Source organism: Biomphalaria glabrata, chromosome 1, assembly GCF_947242115.1.
Source record: "Biomphalaria glabrata chromosome 1, xgBioGlab47.1, whole genome shotgun sequence".
Lineage (NCBI taxonomy): Eukaryota > Metazoa > Mollusca > Gastropoda > Planorbidae > Biomphalaria > Biomphalaria glabrata.
Window position 1 is genome coordinate 67434449 of NC_074711.1, and position 21402 is coordinate 67455850.

The following is a 21402-nucleotide window of genomic DNA, read 5'->3' on the forward strand; positions in this document are numbered from 1 at the left end:
TTTGTGACATTTTTTTTGCTTGTATTTTATTTCACCGTGACTGTTATGTCCTAGATATATTCATTCTGATGGATGCGACCATTGCGCAGAGGGTGGGTGGATAAGACATGTAAGGCGAGAAAGTGTGAGACCGAGGAATGATTTGATCATGTTATTGATTGCATTGAGAGCTGAAAGAGAGAGAAACGAAAGAAACACTTTGAAAGATTGTCCAAATTTATAATCAATTAGACACGATGTATCAGAGTGTTTGTTGGAAGTACTATAACTTTGTTTTTTAGAAAAACATTTTAGATAATAAAACTATTACTTTTAAAGCCAATCAAATCCGCTTTAAAAAAAAATCTTTCTTAAATAATTAAAGGCACATTTTTTTTTTAAATCCTAGAAATGTAAATGCCATGGAAAACCAAAGTACACTATCTAGATATATGTAGTACTCTACCATCTTATTCTAAATGTTAAATTTTAAATCAGAATATCTTTAACCATGATCATTATGTTGCCATGTTTAAACATTCTAAACGCTAGTGAGAAAGAAAGATAATTACAATCTTGAAGATATCTCGTGACGGAGAGCTGCTGCGGAGAGTTCAGATCCAATACCTTTGTCAAGATAATCCAGAGTGCACACTACTCGGCGGACAGCAACTACCATACCTATCATCTCACCTTTACCTATCCCTTAGTCTGTTGAATCGTTGGGGGCGCAACACATGATGATCTGTTGACCCTCTCTGTATGGGTGGATTTATGGTAGTCATTTCATGCCGTGTAACAAGGGCCCTTCGCTGAACAAAGCCGAGTACCTCCAATTCGGTGGTTCGACTTGGATGTGAACATGTGTCCTTTAAAGTCCATCTTGGGACTATTTCGTCATGGCCCTTGGACCTTAAACGATAAGGCCTTTGGCCCAGTGGTGCTATGCTAACACCGCCACTCACATGAATCTGAAGCGGTTTTCCAGGGCTTGTCGCTAGGAGACACACATAAACAAAACCAAGTACTATTGTGGCCCTTTTTATTTAAAATGTAAGGCGTGAAATTGAAGATTGAAGATCTTACTGAAATTGATGAAAGTGAAAGATTTAAATCTATCGATTTTCAATTCAGAATTGAAGAGTTTTTATTTTGTGATGACTTGAAGAATGTAATAATTGTCCACTAAAATTTGAAACCTAATTTTTTTTTCTTTTTAGTTTATTAGACCAACAAAAATTCAAATCCATGATTGAACATATCCTTTTCTAGAGTAAAAATATTAGAAATAAAAATCTAAAGACAAATGGCGCAGTGAAACAACTAAAGTTCTCGAGTGAAATTTCGTAGAACATTTTCATTGCTCTATAAAAAAGCTTGTTCAAATAAAATGTCAGCTTGGTACCCAACACATTTTAAAGTCTCTTTACATAGGTTGAATTTATTATCATACACATTATCAGATCGGATAAAGTAGCTTTTAGTAAAGAAGTTAATTAATTGTATACAATTTCATCTTTCTGCGGACCCCCTATAGTTGTTTCGTGGATCCCTGGGGGTCCGTGGATCACAGTTTGAGAACCACTGATCCAGATCTATTACTGAAAATACATTAAAAGTTTTAAAACCTTTAGATGACTGCACTACATCCAGAACTAAAAAGTTCTAAACTAAAATTCGATTAATCTGTTTATCAAATAGGCTTGAACTACCAACAGCTGGAGCAATGTATTTCATTACAAACTGGTCAACTAACTGGTCCAGCTTCTTTTGCTCTTCTTTATTATGATGCTCTTGCTCAGTTTCTTTGTGAAGGGGAATAACTCATTATAACTTATAATTAATGTACTGCAATAAGCAATTATCTTTCTTTTTTCTTTTTACAAGACCAATTATGTAATGTAAAATTAGGTATATACTAAGTATAGAACGGCTTTGTTAAACAACACCCATACCATCAAAAATCTCAAAGGTCACTGTTGTCCCGTCTTCAGGATTGCATACTAGCGATCTAATTAAAGGGTCAGTTCATTCAGTCAGTCGTTTGTTAGTAATTTGTACTAATATTGACTAAAGTTACAATGTATTTCTTATAATGGTTTATAAATAATTTCAACATTTTGATCTATTTAATAGTACAATATTTAAAAAGATTCAATATTTCCTGGAGTCTGCGATGTCTCATTTCTCAGTGATTAACTTAAGGAACTCTTGTGTTGCAGTTCTCTATGGAGACTAGAGGAATGATTCAAATACATCAACTCTTGTGTTGTAGTTCTCTGTGGAGACTAGAGGAATGGTTCAAATACATCAACTCATGTGTTGCAGTTCTCTATGTAGACTACATGAATGGTTCAAATACATCAACTCTTGTTTTGCAGTTCTCTGTGGAGACTAGAGGAATGGTTCAAATACATCAACTCTTGTGTTGCAGTTCTCTATGTAGACTAGATGAATGGTTCAAATACATCAACTCTTGTTTTGCAGTTCTCTGTGGAGACTAGAGGAATGGTTCAAATACATCAACTCTTGTGTTGCAGTTCTCTGTGGAGACTAGAGGAATGGTTCAAATACATCAACTCTTGTGTTGCAGTTCTCTGTGGAGACTAGAGGAATGGTTCAAATACATCAACTCTCTGTGTTGCAGTTCTCTATGGAGACTAGAGGAATGGTTCAAATACATCAACTCTTGTTTTGCAGTTCTCTGTGGAGACTAGAGGAATGGTTCAAATACATCAACTCTTGTGTTGCAGTTCTCTATGGAGACTAGAGGAATGGTTCAAATACATCAACTCATGTGTTGCAGTTCTCTATGGAGACTAGAGGAATGGTTCAAATACATCAACTCATGTGTTGCAGTTCTTTGTGGAGACTAGGGGAATGGTTCAAATACATCAACTCATGTGTTGCAGTTCTCTATGTAGACTAGGGGAATGGTTCAAATACATCAACTCCTGTGTTGCAGTTCTCTGTGGAGACTAGAGGAATGGTTCAAATACATCAAATCTTGTGTTGCAGTTCTCTATGGAGACTAGAGGAATGGTTCAAATACATAAACTCTTGTGTTGCAGTTCTCTATGGAGACTAGAGGAATGGTTCAAAGACATCAACTCTTGTGTTGCAGTTCTCTATGGAGACTAGAGGAATGGTTCAAATACATCAAATCTCTGTGTTGCAGTTCTCTGTGGAGACTAGAGGAATGGTTCAAATACATCAACTCATGTGTTGCAGTTCTCTATGGAGACTAGAGGAATGGTTCAAAGACATCAACTTTCTTATATCAATGCCATAAATAGTTACAAAACAAAACAATATAAAAAACAACAACAACAACAACAAAAAAGAACTTCTAATAACCCTAGATTACAATATTGTTTATTTATTAGCGAGTGCAGAATAATGGAAATATTGGTCACGTGTTTGTTACGTATATTATATTTCCAATTGCGTATGTAAGAGAGTAATTGTGCCAATCTTGTATTGTAGATCTGACTGAAGTAATACCTTGGCTGTACACAATTTACATGCATTGTGCATAATAAGCTCCACGTTCCATCTTGTCTTTTCTTTTATTTCAATAATTTATATTAAATTAAACAAAAATATACATAAATAGGCCTACAATACACCACTGACAGTAGTCTTCATAGTCAAGTTGTCTCCCTTAAACTAAAGCGCCCCCCCCCTTTTTTTTAATATGAATGAATAAATGAAATCAACTTCTAAAAGTAACATCTCAGTAAAATTTAGGAATTATTATTCGAATCTACCAATATTTTCTGACAAATGTACTAGACATCAGACAGCTCTCAGTTAACTAGAGATAGCAACATGGGATCAACATAAGATTAAGCAATATCGAGTTCTGTTTTATCCCTTGTCACACTGTACACACATTTCACTTGACGCTGCTTTTGGGAGATACTTTTCTGTATTGTTTATCTTTTTTTTTATAAAAATAATTTTACATTTAAGAGATTTAAAAAAAAAATCAAAACTTGTAAATATTTAAACCTGTGTATCAACAGATGTGATCGGAAGTAGCCTACATTATACTGGTACAAACAATGAACATTACTAGTTTCTATTTTAGTTAGTGCAACGCCAATCTGTTTATCTATTGGTTAGAGCTCGTTGAAAACTAACTACATTGAGTAGAAAGGAGTAGAGTGGAACAAATGAGAATATCCCTTATACTTATATTTGAATTCATTTATATCGGCATCTCCCTTTAATACTTTTTGAACATATGCATAACAGCGTATTGTACAGAGTACAGACATATCAGTCAGTAATAGAATATGCAACTTGAACAAGAACTGAATTCTTTCTTTTTAGTTGCTTTGCATATATTTGTTTTTGTATTTCATTTTGCATTTTCAATATTTTATTTCAGCGTCTTAATTTAATTTGCATTGTGATTGCCATTAATTTGTTTATTCACAAATCATTTATTTGTTTAATCTTTACACTGAATGGAGAAAATGGTATTGCAATCACGTGATGTAATATCTCAATATATTTAACAAAAGACAAACTCCACAAATACTGTGATATTTAAATGTAGTTAAATACTTTTTAAAGTATTTCCCCTTCATTGTATTTGGTTAAAAAAAATTCTCTCTTCAATTTAAGCAAAAAATGCATCAAGAACAATGTTCTTTGTGAGAGTAGAAACCAAAATGATTTTTACAGAAAAAAAAATATTTAAAATATTCTTGAAAAGTTTTTAAAAACAAACAGAAAAGTATTATACATGACTGAAGTATGAAATAACAAAGATATTATACATGACTCGAGAATGAAATATCAAAAACAATTCGTTTTTATACAAACATTTCAACTGACTAAGTGTACGTCTGGGTGCATTACAGTCAAGGCAACCAAAGTCTCCCACCCTTGCCGCTGTATTTTGTTGTTTAATGTATTTAGTCTTCGGCTTCTTTTTCAACTATCCCAAGTTTCTGACCGATCCATCTGGCTTTAGCTAAAATTTCTTCCTGCATCAGAGAGAAACACATCGACAAGATGGCCATACCAAACAGAATGTAGATACTTCCAAGCATCAGCTGTGCTTGTACTTGGGGGTTGTCAAAGTCTCTCCCTGGCACTACGTCACCGAACCCGATGGTGCTGAGTGTGATGAAGCAGAAGTAAGCAGACTGGAGCCAGTCCCATCCCTCCCACAGACCAAACAACACCGCCCCTCCAAAGATGTAGCCGCCTATGACAATCATGGTGATGGTTAAGGGCACGGTGACCTTTCTGTTTTCCATGTCTTCATCTTCCTCATCGCTGTCAGAGTCGTCATCCAAGATAACTGGGTCATTCTTCTTCAGGTCAAGTGGAACTATCTGAACCTGGAGATATGAGATAGTTTTTATTAATCTCTTTAAAAAAAATTGGTATAAATAAAGCAGAGGTGCTCGACCTATTCCGTCCAGAAGACAATCAAGACATAGATAAATTTCCAACACAAAAATCTCTAGCCGCATCTCCGTGTGATATTGCGGAGACTTCTAAGGCTTAATTATGCACAATGGGCAAGTGTCGAGAGTTAAGATAGTATCGCATCAATGGCCGAATATGACCCGCGGGCCGTGGCTGGGTTGTATATAAGGGAGGGGAGAGAAAAGTGATCTAGAGATCACAGACCATAAGGGAGTGTGTTTGGGAGGGCGATTTAAAGTCGGCCAATTAAACGTAATTAGAATACAAAGGTCAAATGAGGGTCGTTGAAATGTGGGGAGATTTATTATAGATATATCTATTATCAGGAATTATCTAAACTATTTCAATAGCACATATTAGGTGTTTTAAAAAGATGAATATGATGTCAATGATAGTTTATGGCATGATAAACATAAAATGAACTGCGCTGTAAATTAGGTCTAGATCTCAAGATCTTTAGCAAGGCAGCTAAGCGCCATGCCACTCAATAATTACATTCTACTTTACTGTTATACACTAGTGATTCAAACTGACAACATATTCCATTCTTTGACATAGTAAAAACAAACAAACTGAACGTGTGTATCTTGTATGTTTGCAGTGGACCGACACACAAGCTACTGAGTTGTCTTTGCTGAGACTAATAGCAGCATGGAAACCTTCTCTCAGATCCCCCTTTCCCAAGTAATCCACAAAAGAGACTGAAGCATAGCGTACTGAGCATGCTATAAGTATGAAAGTGAAGCATAGCGTACTGAGCATGCTATAAGTATGAAAGTGAAGCATAGCGTACTGAGCATCCTATAAACATGAAACTGAAGCATAGCGTACTGAGCATCCTATAAACATGAAACTGAAGCATAGCGTACTGAGCATGCTATAAGCATGAAACTGAAGCATAGCGTACTGAGCATCCTATAACGATGAAACTAAAGCATAGCGTACTGAGCATGCTATAAGCATGAAACTGAAGCATAGCGTACTGAGCATCCTATAACGATGAAACTGAAGCATAGCGTACTGAGCATGCTATAAGCATGAAACTGAAGCATAGCGTACTGAGCATCCTATAAGCATGAAACTGAAGCATAGCGTACTGAGCATCCTATAACGATGAAACTGAAGCATAGCGTACTGAGCATGCTATAACGATGAAACTGAAGCATAGCGTACTGAGCATCCTATAAGCATGAAACTGAAGCATAGCGTACTGAGCATCCTATAAACATGAAACTGAAGCAAAGCGTACTGAGCATGCTATAAGCATGAAACTGAAGCATAGCGTACTGAACATGCTATAAGCATGAAACTGAAGCATAGCGTACTGAGCATTCTATAACGATGAAACTGAAGCATAGCGTACTGAGCATCCTATAAGCATAAAACTGAAGCATAGCGTACTGAGCATCCTATAAACATGAAACTGAAGCATAGCGTACTAAGCATCCTATAACGATGAAACTGAAGCATAGCGTACTGAGCATCCTATAAGCATGAAACTGAAGCATAGCGTACTAAGCATCCTATAACGATGAAACTGAAGCATAGCGTACTGAGCATGCTATAAACATGAAACTGAAGCATAGCGTACTAAGCATCCTATAACGATGAAACTGAAGCATAGCGTACTGAGCATCCTATAAGCATGAAACTGAAGCATAGCGTACTAAGCATCCTATAACGATGAAACTGAAGCATAGCGTACTGAGCATCCTATAAGCATGAAACTGAAGCATAGCGTACTGAGCATCCTATAAGCATGAAACTGAAGCATAGCGTACTGAGCATCCTATAACGATGAAACTGAAGCATAGCGTACTGAGCATCCTATAACGAAGAAACTAAAGCATAGCGTACTGAGCATGCTATAACGATGAAACTGAAGCATAGCGTACTGAGCATCCTATAAGCATGAAACTGAAGCATAGCGTACTGAGCATCCTATAAGCATAAAACTGAAGCATAGCGTACTGAGCATCCTATAAGCATGAAACTGAAGCATAGCGTACTGAGCATCCTATAACGATGAAACTGAAGCATAGCGTACTGAGCATCCTATAAGCATGAAACTGAAGCATAGCGTACTGAGCATCCTATAAGCATGAAACTGAAGCATAGCGAACTGAGCATACTATAAGCATGAAACTGAAGCATAGCGTACTGAGCATTCTATAAGCATGAAACTGAAGCATAGCGAACTGAGCATGCTATAAGCATGAAACTGAAGCATAGCGTACTGAGCATCCTATAAGCATGAAACTGAAGCATAGCGTACTGAGCATCCTATAAGCATGAAACTGAAGCATAGCGAACTGAGCATCCTATAAGCATGAAACTGAAGCATAGCGTACTGAGCATGCTATAAACATGAAACTGAAGCATAGCGTACTGAGCATCCTATAACGATGAAACTGAAGCATAGCGTACTGAGCATTCTATAAGCATGAAACTGAAGCATAGCGTACTAAGCATCCTATAAGCATGAAACTGAAGCATAGCGTACTGAGCATCCTATAACGAAGAAACTAAAGCATAGCGTACTGAGCATCCTATAAGCATGAAACTGAAGCATAGCGTACTAAGCATCCTATAACGATGAAACTGAAGCATAGCGTACTGAGCATCCTATAAGCATGAAACTGAAGCATAGCGTACTGAGCATCCTATAAGCATGAAACTGAAGCATAGCGTTCTGAGCATCCTATAACGAAGAAACTAAAGCATAGCGTACTGAGCATGCTATGAACATGAAACTGAAGCATAGCGTATTGAGCATGCTATAAACATGAAACTGAAGCATAGCGTACTGAGCATCCTATAACGATGAAACTGAAGCATAGCGTACTGAGCATCCTATAAGCATGAAACTGAAGCATAGCGTACTGAGCATCCTATAAGCATGAAACTGAAGCATAGCGAACTGAGCATACTATAAGCATGAAACTGAAGCATAGCGTACTGAGCATCCTATAACGATGAAACTGAAGCATAGCGTACTGAGCATGCTATAACGATGAAACTGAAGCATAGCGTACTGAGCATCCTATAACGATGAAACTGAAGCATAGCGTACTGAGCATTCTATAAGCATGAAACTGAAGCATAGCGTACTGAGCATGCTATAAGCATGAAACTGAAGCATAGTGTACTGAGCATCCTATAAGCATGAAACTGAAGCATAGCGTACTGAGCATCCTATAAGCATGAAACTGAAGCATAGCGAACTGAGCATCCTATAAGCATGAAACTGAAGCATAGCGTACTGAGCATGCTATAAACATGAAACTGAAGCATAGCGTACTGAGCATCCTATAACGATGAAACTGAAGCATAGCGTACTGAGCATTCTATAAGCATGAAACTGAAGCATAGCGTACTAAGCATCCTATAAGCATGAAACTGAAGCATAGCGTACTGAGCATCCTATAACGATGAAACTGAAGCATAGCGTACTGAGCATCCTATAACGAAGAAACTAAAGCATAGCGTACTGAGCATGCTATGAACATGAAACTGAAGCATAGCGTATTGAGCATGCTATAAACATGAAACTGAAGCATAGCGTACTGAGCATCCTATAACGATGAAACTGAAGCATAGCGTACTGAGCATCCTATAACGATGAAACTGAAGCATAGCGTACTGAGCATCCTATAACGATGAAACTGAAGCATAGCGTACTGAGCATTCTATAAGCATGAAACTGAAGCATAGCGTACTGAGCATGCTATAAGCATGAAACTGAAGCATAGCGTACTGAGCATCCTATAAGCATGAAACTGAAGCATAGCGTACTGAGCATCCTATAAGCATGAAACTGAAGCATAGCGAACTGAGCATACTATAAGCATGAAACTGAAGCATAGCGTACTGAGCATCCTATAACGATGAAACTGAAGCATAGCGTACTGAGCATCCTATAAGCATGAAACTGAAGCCTAGCGTACTGAGCATGCTATAAGCATGAAACTGAAGCATAGCGTACTGAGCATCCTATAAGCATGAAAGATGTACTAAAAAATATTACTTTATTTTTTCCTCCACTTCTAGAGCCAGCAGACGTCAGACGTCTGGTGTCACTCATATCCATACTGTCTGTTGGAGATTTGGAAGGTACACGAGTGAAATTGGTATCCAGTGGAGCTATTTGAGGCCCTGTCATCTCTGCAATGATAAAAGATTTTTACAAGGACAAATGACATCTAGCCCTTTTATATATCTGAGTAGAAAAAAGTCGCAAAATTCATCTAGAAAAATCTTGTAAATGATGTATTAGATATGTCATTTGAATTACGTTTAGCAACATTAACAAATTCGCTACTTCTGATCATGACATTAGTTAAATATTAGTTAAACCAGCTAGATTTTTTTTTATGTTTTTAACTATTTGGAGGATATTCTCAGTGGTCACTAGATATATGTCAGTGCTTTTCAACCATTTTTGAACCCGTACCACTCGGTGGCGTTCATTTTTTTTTTGCCGGAATCCCATTTAAAGAAAAAAATCATTAAAATCACCAGAATGAAGACGTTCAGAATATTAACTAAGTAAACTTGATTTGAATTATTTAAGACTAAAAAAAATAACATGTCAAAAGATTATTTGACGTCAGATTCTCTATGATGAGAAGACTTTACAAAGGGTAACTTTTACATTATCTCCTGTATAAGGATGTTCAATCTTACTGGCCGCCAGATACTGGAGAAAGTGTCGCTTACACTGACCACCAGATCGTGTCCCAAACGCAACAGTTTGTTGGTTTCGTCTTTATGGAAGTAAAAATAAAATGTTCGAATTGATCCGTCGAGACAAACGGTAGCAGAGAAACAACCGCCTTGATTCTTTCCATGTTGTACCGGTAGCAGAGAGACAACCGCCTTGATTCTTTCCATGTTGTACCGGTAGCAGAGAGACAACCGCCTTGATTCTTTCCATGTTGTACCGGTAGCAGAGAGACAACCGCCTTGATTCTTTCCATGTTGTACCGGTAGCAGAGAGACAACCGCCTTGATTCTTTCCATGTTGTACCGGTAGCAGAGAGACAACCGCCTTGATTCTTTCCATGTTGTACCGGTAGCAGAGAGACAACCGCCTTGATTCTTTCCATGTTGTACCGGTAGCAGAGAGACAACCGCCTTGATTCTTTCCATGTTGTACCGGTAGCAGAGAGACAACCGCCTTGATTCTTTCCATGTTGTACCGGTAGAAGAGAGACAACCGCCTTGATTCTTTCCATGTTGTACCGGTAGCAGAGAGACAACCGCCTTGATTCTTTCCATGTTGTACCGGTAGCAGAGAGACCACCGCCTTGATTCTTTCCATGTTGTACCGGTAGCAGAGAGACATTCGCCTTGATTCTTTCCATGTTGTACCGGTAGCAGAGAGACAATCACCTTGATTCTTTCCATGTTGTACCGGTAGCAGAGAAACATTCGCCTTGATTCTTTCCATGTTGTACAGGTAGCAGAAAGACAATCGCCTTGATTCTTTCCATGTTGTACCGGTAGCACCAGAAACGTAGCTGTTATGATAGCTTAGGCTACCCGATATTAGTTGGTAAAAGTAAAGCTGCTGTTCGTTTAACTGGACACGTCACACCCTTGTTAACCTCCGACCATTTAAAAAAAAGATGACGTTTACATCGGACAGACTGCAAGGTCTAAAATTGTACTTTTATTATTAGCGGAGATAGCCAAAAAAACAAAAAAGTTTAATTCTACTTCCGTAGTGTAGATGGCAGACATATCCTCTAGTAGTCTAGAGAAAAATGTAGATGGCAAAGTATACGATAAAGAAACATGGAAAGATCGAGACATCGATTCGTGGAACATAAGGGACAACACTGATAGCACTATACAGCACATTTTGATTTACCTGTAAGAGCCTTTTTATCATTGTCCCATTGTCCACCACTTTCTGAATGTTTGATAGGTGTGACCTAGAATTAAAAAAAAGTTTCAGTCCTTTTGTACTTTAAAGTTACACAATATTATTTAAATTAGTTTAGACATCAAAACATCAATTGACCTTACTTTTGAATGAGACTACCAACCTCAACGCAAGGACCAGTTGGAAAAGGTCGTCAGAGAGGATTAGGCCAATAAAGAAGCAAAACAGAACTACCATTGGGATGCCTGAAGAAAGAGTTCATTGCACTGGCGGGGATGGAAGGAGTCACCGTTCTAAAAAGGCCTTTTAATGGAGGACACCCACACATCTGAATTATGGGGAAGTTTCCTCGGTGTGCACGGTCTTCGGCCTCGCTTCTAATCCAAGCGTCTTAGAATACAAACCATCAGTCATAAGGATGTAACTAATTACATCTGTATGGATCCTTTCTAGACGGAACAGTAGTTCAGACAGGCCGATAGAAGGGAGATACAATGGGCATAGAGTTTCAACCGTCTTTGACTAACTTTGTGGACAAATTACAAAGAACAAAGAAATGTCGCTGGATCTCATCAAACGTTCTATTTCTTACCTTGTCCTTATCTTTCTTCTTTCTACAAGCTCCACACCAACACACATTCTATCTCTTACCTTGTCCTTATCTTTCTTCTTTCTACAAGCTCCACAGCAACAAATTTTGGCGTAGATAAATCGAAAGATATCGGCCAGTGCGTCACCAATGTTGGCCAGACAAAGGAGCATCAGGGGAATCCCAAGAACTGCGTAGGCAATACAAACCAGGCGGCCCCAAACTGTCTTTGGTGCGATGTGGCCGTAGCCTTGAAAATAGAAACGTTGTGGGGAAAACAATAAATAGACTTTTTTTGTGTGTTTCTGAGAATGATTTGTGAAACTTTTAGTATAATAGTTCTATCATTCTTTTATACTGAATTTATTGATTGCTATTATAGAATGAAAACAAGTAATATAAAACTAAAAACAGAAAAACATAAAAAAATACTTTAAAAAGAAAAAAAGCTTATACGAATAGTAATTGTATTAGTTTGGATCAGTCATTTAATTAAATTTGTAATAGATCTAGACCAACAACAAAAAATGTGTGCGATTAATAATATTTCTACCAATTGTTTTTGTTTAGCGCTTTTTTCATGCTTTTAGCTTTCTCGATACCCTATGATCCTTTTATTTATTTGGATCAGTTGTGAAAATGGGGAGGTTGGGGGAGAAAGAGAATAATATCTGGATAATTGGTTTTGAAAAGCATTTACATAAAAAAAAGGGAACGACCTGAATACGAATTCGTGGCTCACGTATCCTCGAACCGACACGCTAACCTTTCGGCTATTAAGGTGCTTATGACTAGAGAAGATTCTAGTTATATATATATATATATATTGTTTCATTTTACAGTGGCGACCTATAAATGGGACAACTTCAACTTCATCACCACTTCAGTCAAGTGCAATTTATTTCCTTTGTTCAATATTCCAAACAATATAATTAATAACCAATAGTTAATTAACTCATTGTTTTTTTTTAATTGATTCTTGTGTTGTCAGGTAAAAGAAATAATTGTGCACAATTTCAGCTTGATCCGAGATTGGGGTCGGAAAATAACGTGTACAAACTTTTTACCAGACAGACAGATAGACAGACAGACACAGGGAATTTATTTAGGCTTTGTAAAAAAACTAATTCTTCTTTATGTTCAAATAATATAGTAAACTAAACATTCACATTTTATTTTTCATTCGCTAACCAGCCATACTATAAGAGTTCCTCTTTCAGACCTTGCGATCTATAAGGCAGATGTGTAAAGGTAAACTGTTTCTGTGGCCTACGGTTAACGAGGATGTAATGTGGCCAGCACAACGACAAACCGCCTTTACTTTTCCCAAATAATGTAAGGTACCAATTAGAGCTGGGTCATGCTGGGTGGACTCAGAGACGCTCTAAAGATCGCCAAATTAAAAATCACTTTCTTCACCGAGCTTTGAGCCCGGGACCCCCGTCTTGAACTCTAATGGTATCTCTCATCTGTCCCTTGACTTTCGTCGTACTGGTGCTGGGACAGTTCTTGTAACCAAATCCCTCCACTTTTCCCGGTCAGCACGACAAATATGACATTAAAGAGGAAAATACTAGCTGGTTTGCAGTGCTGACCACCACTGTTAACCGTCGGGTATTAAAACAGATAAGCATTATATATATATATATATATATATATATATATATATATATATATATATATATATATATATTGTTACGTATTTCTGAATCTTCTGGCTAGAAGTATTAGTAGGCACACAAATAAAAACACTGTAAAGAACTTGACGACTAAACTTTCAGTTTCATATAACTTTAATGACTATTAACTCTAACAATTCGTCACTGTAACATGTAGCGTAGAAGAATGTACAATATCTGTCAGTTTACAGTTAGCTATACTTCGTTGCAATTCATCTCTTCACTTCGTTGCAATTCATCTCTTCTCAACTTGCACCGAGTCGTATTCCACAGAACAGACCAACGACACACTTCCCAGTGTCGCTCCAGGTCTCCCAAAGCTGAACCAAGTCGTACTCAAGTCTACCGAATCAGAGCAGCACACGTCTTACATCGACTGTATCGACTGTAACGGCTCAAGTCCACTGTAGTTCGCTGTATAGACTTTAACGACAGTAGTCCACTCCAGTTAACTCTACCCTAGTTAACTTGCATCGAGTCGTACACATTTCTCTTCCACAGAGCCGCACACGTCTTACATCGTCTGTATCGACTGTAACGGCTCAATCACGACTCCATACGACTGACTTTCACATTAACTCTCTGGCTTATATAGAGTCCCTAATCGCTTGTCCAAAGTTGCACAAACACGGCTAGTATCCCCTGAAATAACACGTGAGGAAACGTCACATCCTGTCTTTGTTTATACATGTAGATTCCAGAAAACATCGGCTGCAGTGTCATCTGGCCGGGGTCACAAGTTGTGACCTTTATCTGTCACTGTTCATTAGTAACTGTCCCTCTACTTAGATCTATTCGTCCCCTGGAACAACACGTGAGGACACGTCACATCCTGTCTTTGTTTGTACATGTAGATTCCAGGGAACACCAGCTGCTGTGTCATCTCGCCGGGGTCATACGTTGACCTCTACCTATCACTGTTCATTTGTAACAATATATATATATATATATATATATATATATATATATATATATATATATATATATATATATATATGTCTCATTTGAAAAGCGACATGATTTTCATAATATTTTCAATTTTCATTCTTTAACTTTCAGCTCTTAAGATTTCAATTCAAAAAAGACTTTTGATCCACATTCGGAGACTATAGCCCGGCCCTTTTAAGATGAATGCTGTCTGATGGAAATAAAATCAATACAAGTGTATCGATTGAGAAGAATAAAACAAACACCACCCTAGCATAACGCCCTGGGCCATAATCGTTACGTTTGAGGACAGAACGATCGCTTTGTATTTGAAATGACTGCGTTCAGAACGCATCTCTGGAAGCTCGAGGAGAAACGAATGCTTTGTTTTCATATCAAAAGTTGAAACAAACAAAAACTGGTCTTGAGCGATGCCACGCACAGTTATGAGGCATATGATCCGAGAGACTGTTTAGAAACTGCATAGAAGGCGACATTCTAACAGTTAAAACAAAAACACAAACAAGGGAAGAATCATTTAAAACATAGAAATCTAGGGGGAAAGTGTAAAGTTCTTTTCAAAAGTTAAACTATGTGTAATAAGATTTTTCAGATGTAGGATGAATCAAGTATCCCACGAACAAACCATACCTGAGCTAAACCAAAAACATCGAAATGAGATGTAATCAATGTTATGCAATTAGAATTGAACCCCTTTAAATTGATTTTGAACTGCGTGATCCCTAGAAAGTTTACGATCCCATCCCCAACTGTTTTAATGGTAGCTGGCATTACTGGGTAATAATGAAAAAGTTAACAAGGCAACAAATTCTGAATCAACAAATTAATGGAATACCGCAAGATTGTGGGAGAGATCGATTTTGTATTTTTTTTATTTTCAAATAAGTTTTGAATGCATCTCAACAACAGTACACACGACTAGTTCGATGTCTTCATTAAAATTTTACCGGAGAATATGGAGAAGTTTGTTTTGATCAGAATTTTAAAAGTAATGTTTGCCTTTATTTCCATTTTACTTCTTATTCTAAAAAAAATGTTACAAAATGTTAAAATACAACTCCAGCTATTTAAAACGGAATCCTAGAGGGTCCTATAAAACTATAAGGACTACAACATTCTTTTGAAAGAGTACATTTGACGTGTCTCAGGTTAAGTAACTTCAGTTCACTGCAGATCTACACTGAGACTTCGCTTTCTTTAATTAACCCTTCCCTAAGCGTTACTTCCCTTGTAGAGTTGATCGTTGAACACAAGCTTTTATTGACCATTCAGTTTACATTCATTGCTGGAATGTTATTGTTTTCCATTCCTCTCTCTCTCTCCCTCTCTCTCTCTCTCTCCCTCCAAGCTAGAATATCAATAACCTATTATTTGCAACCAAGCAACAGGAAGCAACAAGAAGTTAGTGTGTCGTCTGACAACTTCACTTAGGACCACCGGAAGCATGCACCAACAGTTCTGTAGATGTAGGAACTTGAACCAAACCCTTTGCAGTCTTGAGTGCAGAGTAATGTTTAGTACACCAGTTTCTAGGTCATTTAAGTTAACTGGGTGTCATGTGGCCAGTACACCAAGAGTATAGGTCACAATGATCAATAACTGGCTTTGTTTGGGTACGGGGAAGTAAAATACGAGTCCAACCAAAACAAAAAGTTAAGTATTCCCACTTGCACCATGTCGTAATTCAAAACGCTGCTGTAACTCCAAGCCTCCTTCTAGAATAGTTTTAGTTTACAAAGTTTTAAAATGCAACATTTTGAAAACGGTGTTTAAGAAAAACTATTTCTCCTTTATGTGTATTGTTTTGAGAGTAGTTACTTTGCAGTTAGTTACTAATGAATGATAGATAATTTTTAAAAAAGCATAATTTTCAACCCACCTCCGACTCCCCCCCCCCCAAAAAAAAAAGATAGTTTGTTTCGCCCATGGAAAAATCCACTCAGAGTAAATTCCAGTTAGGTGACCTAAAACCAGAATAAGAAACAATAAAAGACAGTAGTCTAGAGTTGTCTAGACTAGAATACAGGATCTAGTTGTTTATAGTTATATTATAATATTATAGTTATTCTAGTTTATATTGCAATGTATGTTATACATATATTTAGGGTGCGCGGAATGTGGTTAGCGCTTGGCTTCCTGACCTAAGGTCCTGGGTTCGAATATTAAATATTTAAAATTTCGTGATTTTTTGGGTTCCTCTGAGTCCACCCTACTTTAACGGGTACCTAACTGTTACAAATAATTTAACTCAAAACTCCATTTTTCTTTGCTTTTTCTTTTTTAAATCTAAATGCTATAAAATACACAGTGTTTTTAGATTACTCCACATATATACTCCACATATGTACTCCACATATGTACCATACATTTCATACCTTTCTATTTTCTTAGTTTATAATTTTTTTTCTAACTAAAATTTATTGATAGATAAACCGATGAATTCATGATTTAATAGAATATTTCTAAGAATACACATAGACACATATACTATTACATCGATGACCTATCCACCTATTACAATATAGCCCTTTTTTTCCTCAGTAAACGTAGATTTCTAAAGTGATCATATTAGTTTCATTTACCTTACCTATAGTAGTGACAACAGTGACAGAAAAGAGCACTGCCCCAGCCCATGACCAATCATACGTTGGACCGTTAGGTTGACCATACAGCTGACACCACCTGCCGTTGTAGCCAATGGCTAAAGTGTTGTTTCTGAAAGTCTCTAGCACACTTTCCAGTTGTAGCACCATCAGATCTCTGAAATAATTGTACAGTTTAAACACCAAACTAAGTACTCACACCAGCACGGAGACACAGACACACACACACACAAAGTAAACACAAGAGAACTAGAACTAGATAAACATAAAACACTTTTCCAAAAAATAAATCATTTGAGCTGAAAAGTATCTCAACTGAAATTTGTAATTGAAGTACTTTTTTAAAAAATGGACACGATACACACGTTAGGTGTTTTTCTTTGTATTTTTAACATTCTTACTCCCCTTTCTTTTTTTTTCTTTCTTTTTTGTCGATATTTTTGTTTGGTCGTATTCTAAGTCATAGACATATTCACCAATAATAAATCAAAGAATATATTAGTAATTATTCTTTTTTTTCAATGAGAAAGGGAATGCCGTAATGTAAACAATCAATTTGGACTAGCTAAAAAAACAAAAAAAAAATGAAAACCATATATTATTTAATAAATTGCATTTTTCACATTTCTTTATGATTATTTAGCTGTTTCTGTCCTGTTTTCTTTAATAGAACAAGCAAATGGTTATATATAAATCATTTTTAAAAACTCCCATTCCATTTTACTCTAATGGCCCAACGTCTTGTAAATAGATTTTAAGGGTTAAAAAACTTTCAAGAAATAAATCGGCGTGTCTTGCTCAAACATTTTTTCTAAAATTAATTTTGAAGAAAAATATTTAAAAAGCTAGAATCCAATAAACTTTATCAATCAGAGGAAGACTTTTACATTTCTTAACTTTTTAATGCTCTTAAAGTTTGATTCTAGTGAAAAAAAAATAACCCAATGCAAAAAAAAAAAAATGCTACCACATTCATGCTATTTGATTTAATATTTTGCATACATCGTCTGACAACATGCAACTGCAGGTAGTCTCTTGGTGTTTTGTTGACAAGAGAATGCATAAAACTCCGCAAGCGAAAATCAATATATTTTATGTTATACGGGTCTCTCTCTATCATCAACTGATGTCATAGACACACACTCACAGTTTTATATCAAATCAATTAATCAAGAATAAGGGAGAGTGTTCTCACTTGTGATTTTTAAAACACTATTACTGAAAATCAAGCCTAGTATGAAAATAGCATACCGCTATAAAAAAACAAGTAATACATTTTTTTAAAAGGAATTATGTTCAAATATAGTACACCAAATGTTCTTATTGATTTTTCATAAAAGAAATGGACCAGTTCGGGATCGAACAGACGACATTCTCGCAATTAGCAATATTAGCTTGAAATAAATTATTCCATTTTTTACTTGACTCCGACTTGTGTCTTCTGACCACCCATCTTTTGAAGGAAGTGTCAGCTTTCGTAGGAATTAAAAAGTACCGAAAAATTAGCAAATAAAATAAAAATAAAATAACAGATGAAAGGCAAAATATGCTAAAACAGTAGACTGAACAGATGGTCCAGGCCAAGCTGAAACAACAGACTGAAAGACTCACGTGGTACCACCTAAAATATTATAAAGAAAGAGACTAAAATATTATCATTCTTCGTACTCTATTATATGGCTATTTCTGTCTCGGAAGACAATGGATGAGACAGAAATAGCCATATAATAGAGTACGAATAATAATAATATTTGTTGAAGACTTACTAAAGACGCTGTAATTACCTTGTCTGTTCGTTTGTAATGGCACCTCCGTATTCATAGAATATTTTAAGCGTTGAGTTGATTGTTTTACTCTGCATGGGCTCGTACTCCGACCTCGACTCGTAACAGATTTGTTCCTCGTTGTTCTTCTCTAGATGTTCAAAGATGAAGCCACCAGCCACACAGTACAGGACAACCATCAAACACAGGCCGATGTGGGAGAACAGAAACTTGGTGATTGTTTTACAGCAGCCATCTTTTTCAGGCGGGGCGCCCATGACTGGCTGAAAATCTAAAGATTTACAGCTATACTTTCAAAAGAGAATTCTCAAATTAAGAATAATGCGAAAAGCGATTTTTAGAGACTATGTTTATGGAGTCAATGGTAAATAATAATATTAAGGGTTGCACCCTCGTTTAGGACTTTATCTCAGATTACGGCTTGTGTTAGGATTAGGGTGTTAGTGTTAGTCGTCAAAAAAAAAATAGATCTAGAAAAGTGATTTATGTTAAGAATAGGATTTTTTAAGTTTTCAGCATTGAATTTTTCAGTTACGTTTGACTTCGTTAACAACTCCTAACAACAGAGAAGACACAACAGAACTATTGACACAATCTGTTTTATTTTTAAAATATCATTTTGGAGACCAAGCTAAATAAATTGCTTTAATACTGTAGAACAAACTAATACAGCATGTTTTACTTATAAAGATAATTTTTAATACCATGCTAAATAAGTGCTTTAATACGCAGATAGATCTATCATTGAAGTTTATTTTTTTTACAAAGTATTTGTACTTCACTATATTAAAGCAATTTTTTTTTAATCCGAGTGGAACGAGAAATTCCACTCTTGAAGAACTAAAGAAGAGGAGAGTGATAAAACTATTGACTTCTATATTATATCTAGACTGGAAATCGAAGATATAATATTATTCGAGATTGATTGATTCACAGACCTATATATATATAGAGATTTTTATGTAACTCTTACGTAACTCTTTTTCAAGCTATAAGGGAAGTCACTCCAATCAATCTTTTCTGTCTTAGAAAAGAAATGATCTTTAGTTTTTAAAGTTTAGAAATAATGCAAAATCATTTCTCGGATTTTCTTTAAAATGGGCTATTAATCACAGATATGTATATTCACGCAAATATATGAAACAAAGCCTTTTCCTGTTAGTTTCCATTGAGATAATGTTTAAAAAATCCTAGATCGAAATAATTCATGTCTGTTGATTTAAATCATCTTATGTACATTTAAATATATTGATTACCTAGATCTTTCTAGATTATATATCTAAAAATTGCAAAATAATAATTATGAGACAAGAGTACTCTTATTTTTGATGTTCAATTACTAGATCTAGATCTAAAAATTATATGTTACATAGGTTAGGATTGAAAAAAACAACTTCTTATAACTACTTTACAGAACAACGTCTTGTTTCAATGAAAAAATATTAAATTTCAAGACATTTTTTGTAGTTTTAAAAGATCCCCATGTTCAGTCTAGATACAATATATATAAGTCTATGGATACAACTTTGAGAAGCCCTACCAATTACTTTCTAAGATCTAACAAGGATCGAGAAAAAATGAAACTTACAAAACAAAACAAAAAAAAAAGAAATTAAAAAGGTTTGGAAAGATTTTTCTGAGAGAATATGTTTGCAATGTACTATAAAATCGATTTATCTTCAATTCTTTGAAATTGAAAAAGTTTGTTTGTTATTCATTGAGCAGATATTGTCTAGTCTATTTAATATAAATATTTATATGTTTGATTATTTTTCATAAAAAATAAATTTTACATTTTAAAAATCTAAGATCAATATTATGAAATATCTCAAAATTCTATCAAAATGTGTACAATATTGCTTTTTTAATTGATATTGACTTGATTTAATCTCTACTGAGAGAATATAAAGCAAAAATATTCAAAAAACATTGAAAAACTGACCAACCAATAAGAACATGAAGACCTGGTCAATAAATGTAATTATTAAAATGTCATAATAAAGAAATGACCATGAAATTCTCCAAAATGAAAACCATAACCATTATAATTTATCAATAAATTTTTAAAAATTATATTAATTATTTATTTATTTCATGATAGATACATTCCCGGCTCCTTTAAATTGTCTAGAAATAAACGATTTTATGCAACAACTTTCGTAAGAAGTAATATTTAATTATAAATGAATTAATTACTTACAAGAAAAAAAAACTGTACTTACTTTGTTGCTGCTTTTTTCAGAGATAATTTTAAGTTTCAAGTGTCTCAAAAACAAAAGTATAAACGCTTACAGCCTGTAACCAGATATCCCTGACATGAAACTCTTCTCAGAGAACAGTATGGAACGAAAAGGCCAGTCTACTGCCCCAGGCCAGCAACCAGCAGCGATCATAGTGACGTCATGCTCATCATTGAAATCAATACAAGGATTAATTGCTTCTCTTCTGGCACACCGTTGGGTTTTGTCACTAGTTCTTT

The 21402-nt window shown here is 35.7% G+C and overlaps 1 protein-coding gene across 1 annotated transcript; it reads right to left on the minus strand.

Moving 5' to 3' along the window:
• Positions 1 to 3963: 3963 nt before the first annotated feature.
• Positions 3964 to 21305, minus strand: LOC106061297 (TWiK family of potassium channels protein 18-like). The gene is made up of 7 exons (XM_013219377.2): positions 21146 to 21305; positions 18924 to 19194; positions 17124 to 17296; positions 11972 to 12159; positions 11306 to 11369; positions 9458 to 9594; positions 3964 to 5339 (listed from the first exon to the last, which is right to left on the minus strand). Exons 2-7 carry the CDS (start codon positions 19178 to 19180, stop codon positions 4908 to 4910), a joined length of 1251 nt encoding a protein of 416 aa, XP_013074831.2. The 5' UTR covers positions 19181 to 19194; positions 21146 to 21305; the 3' UTR covers positions 3964 to 4907.
• Positions 21306 to 21402: the final 97 nt, after the last annotated feature.

Coding starts and splice junctions, on each gene's coding strand:
- LOC106061297 (XM_013219377.2), bottom strand. CDS start 19,180: ATGGGCGCCCCGCCTGAAAAAGATGGCTGCTGTAAAACAATCACCAAG. Junction 17,297..18,923: donor ATTACAAACGAACAGACAAG/GTAATTACAGCG, acceptor CAATTATTTCAG/AGATCTGATGGTGCTACAAC. Junction 12,160..17,123: donor CACTGTTGTCACTACTATAG/GTAAGGTAAATG, acceptor TCTATTTTCAAG/GCTACGGCCACATCGCACCA.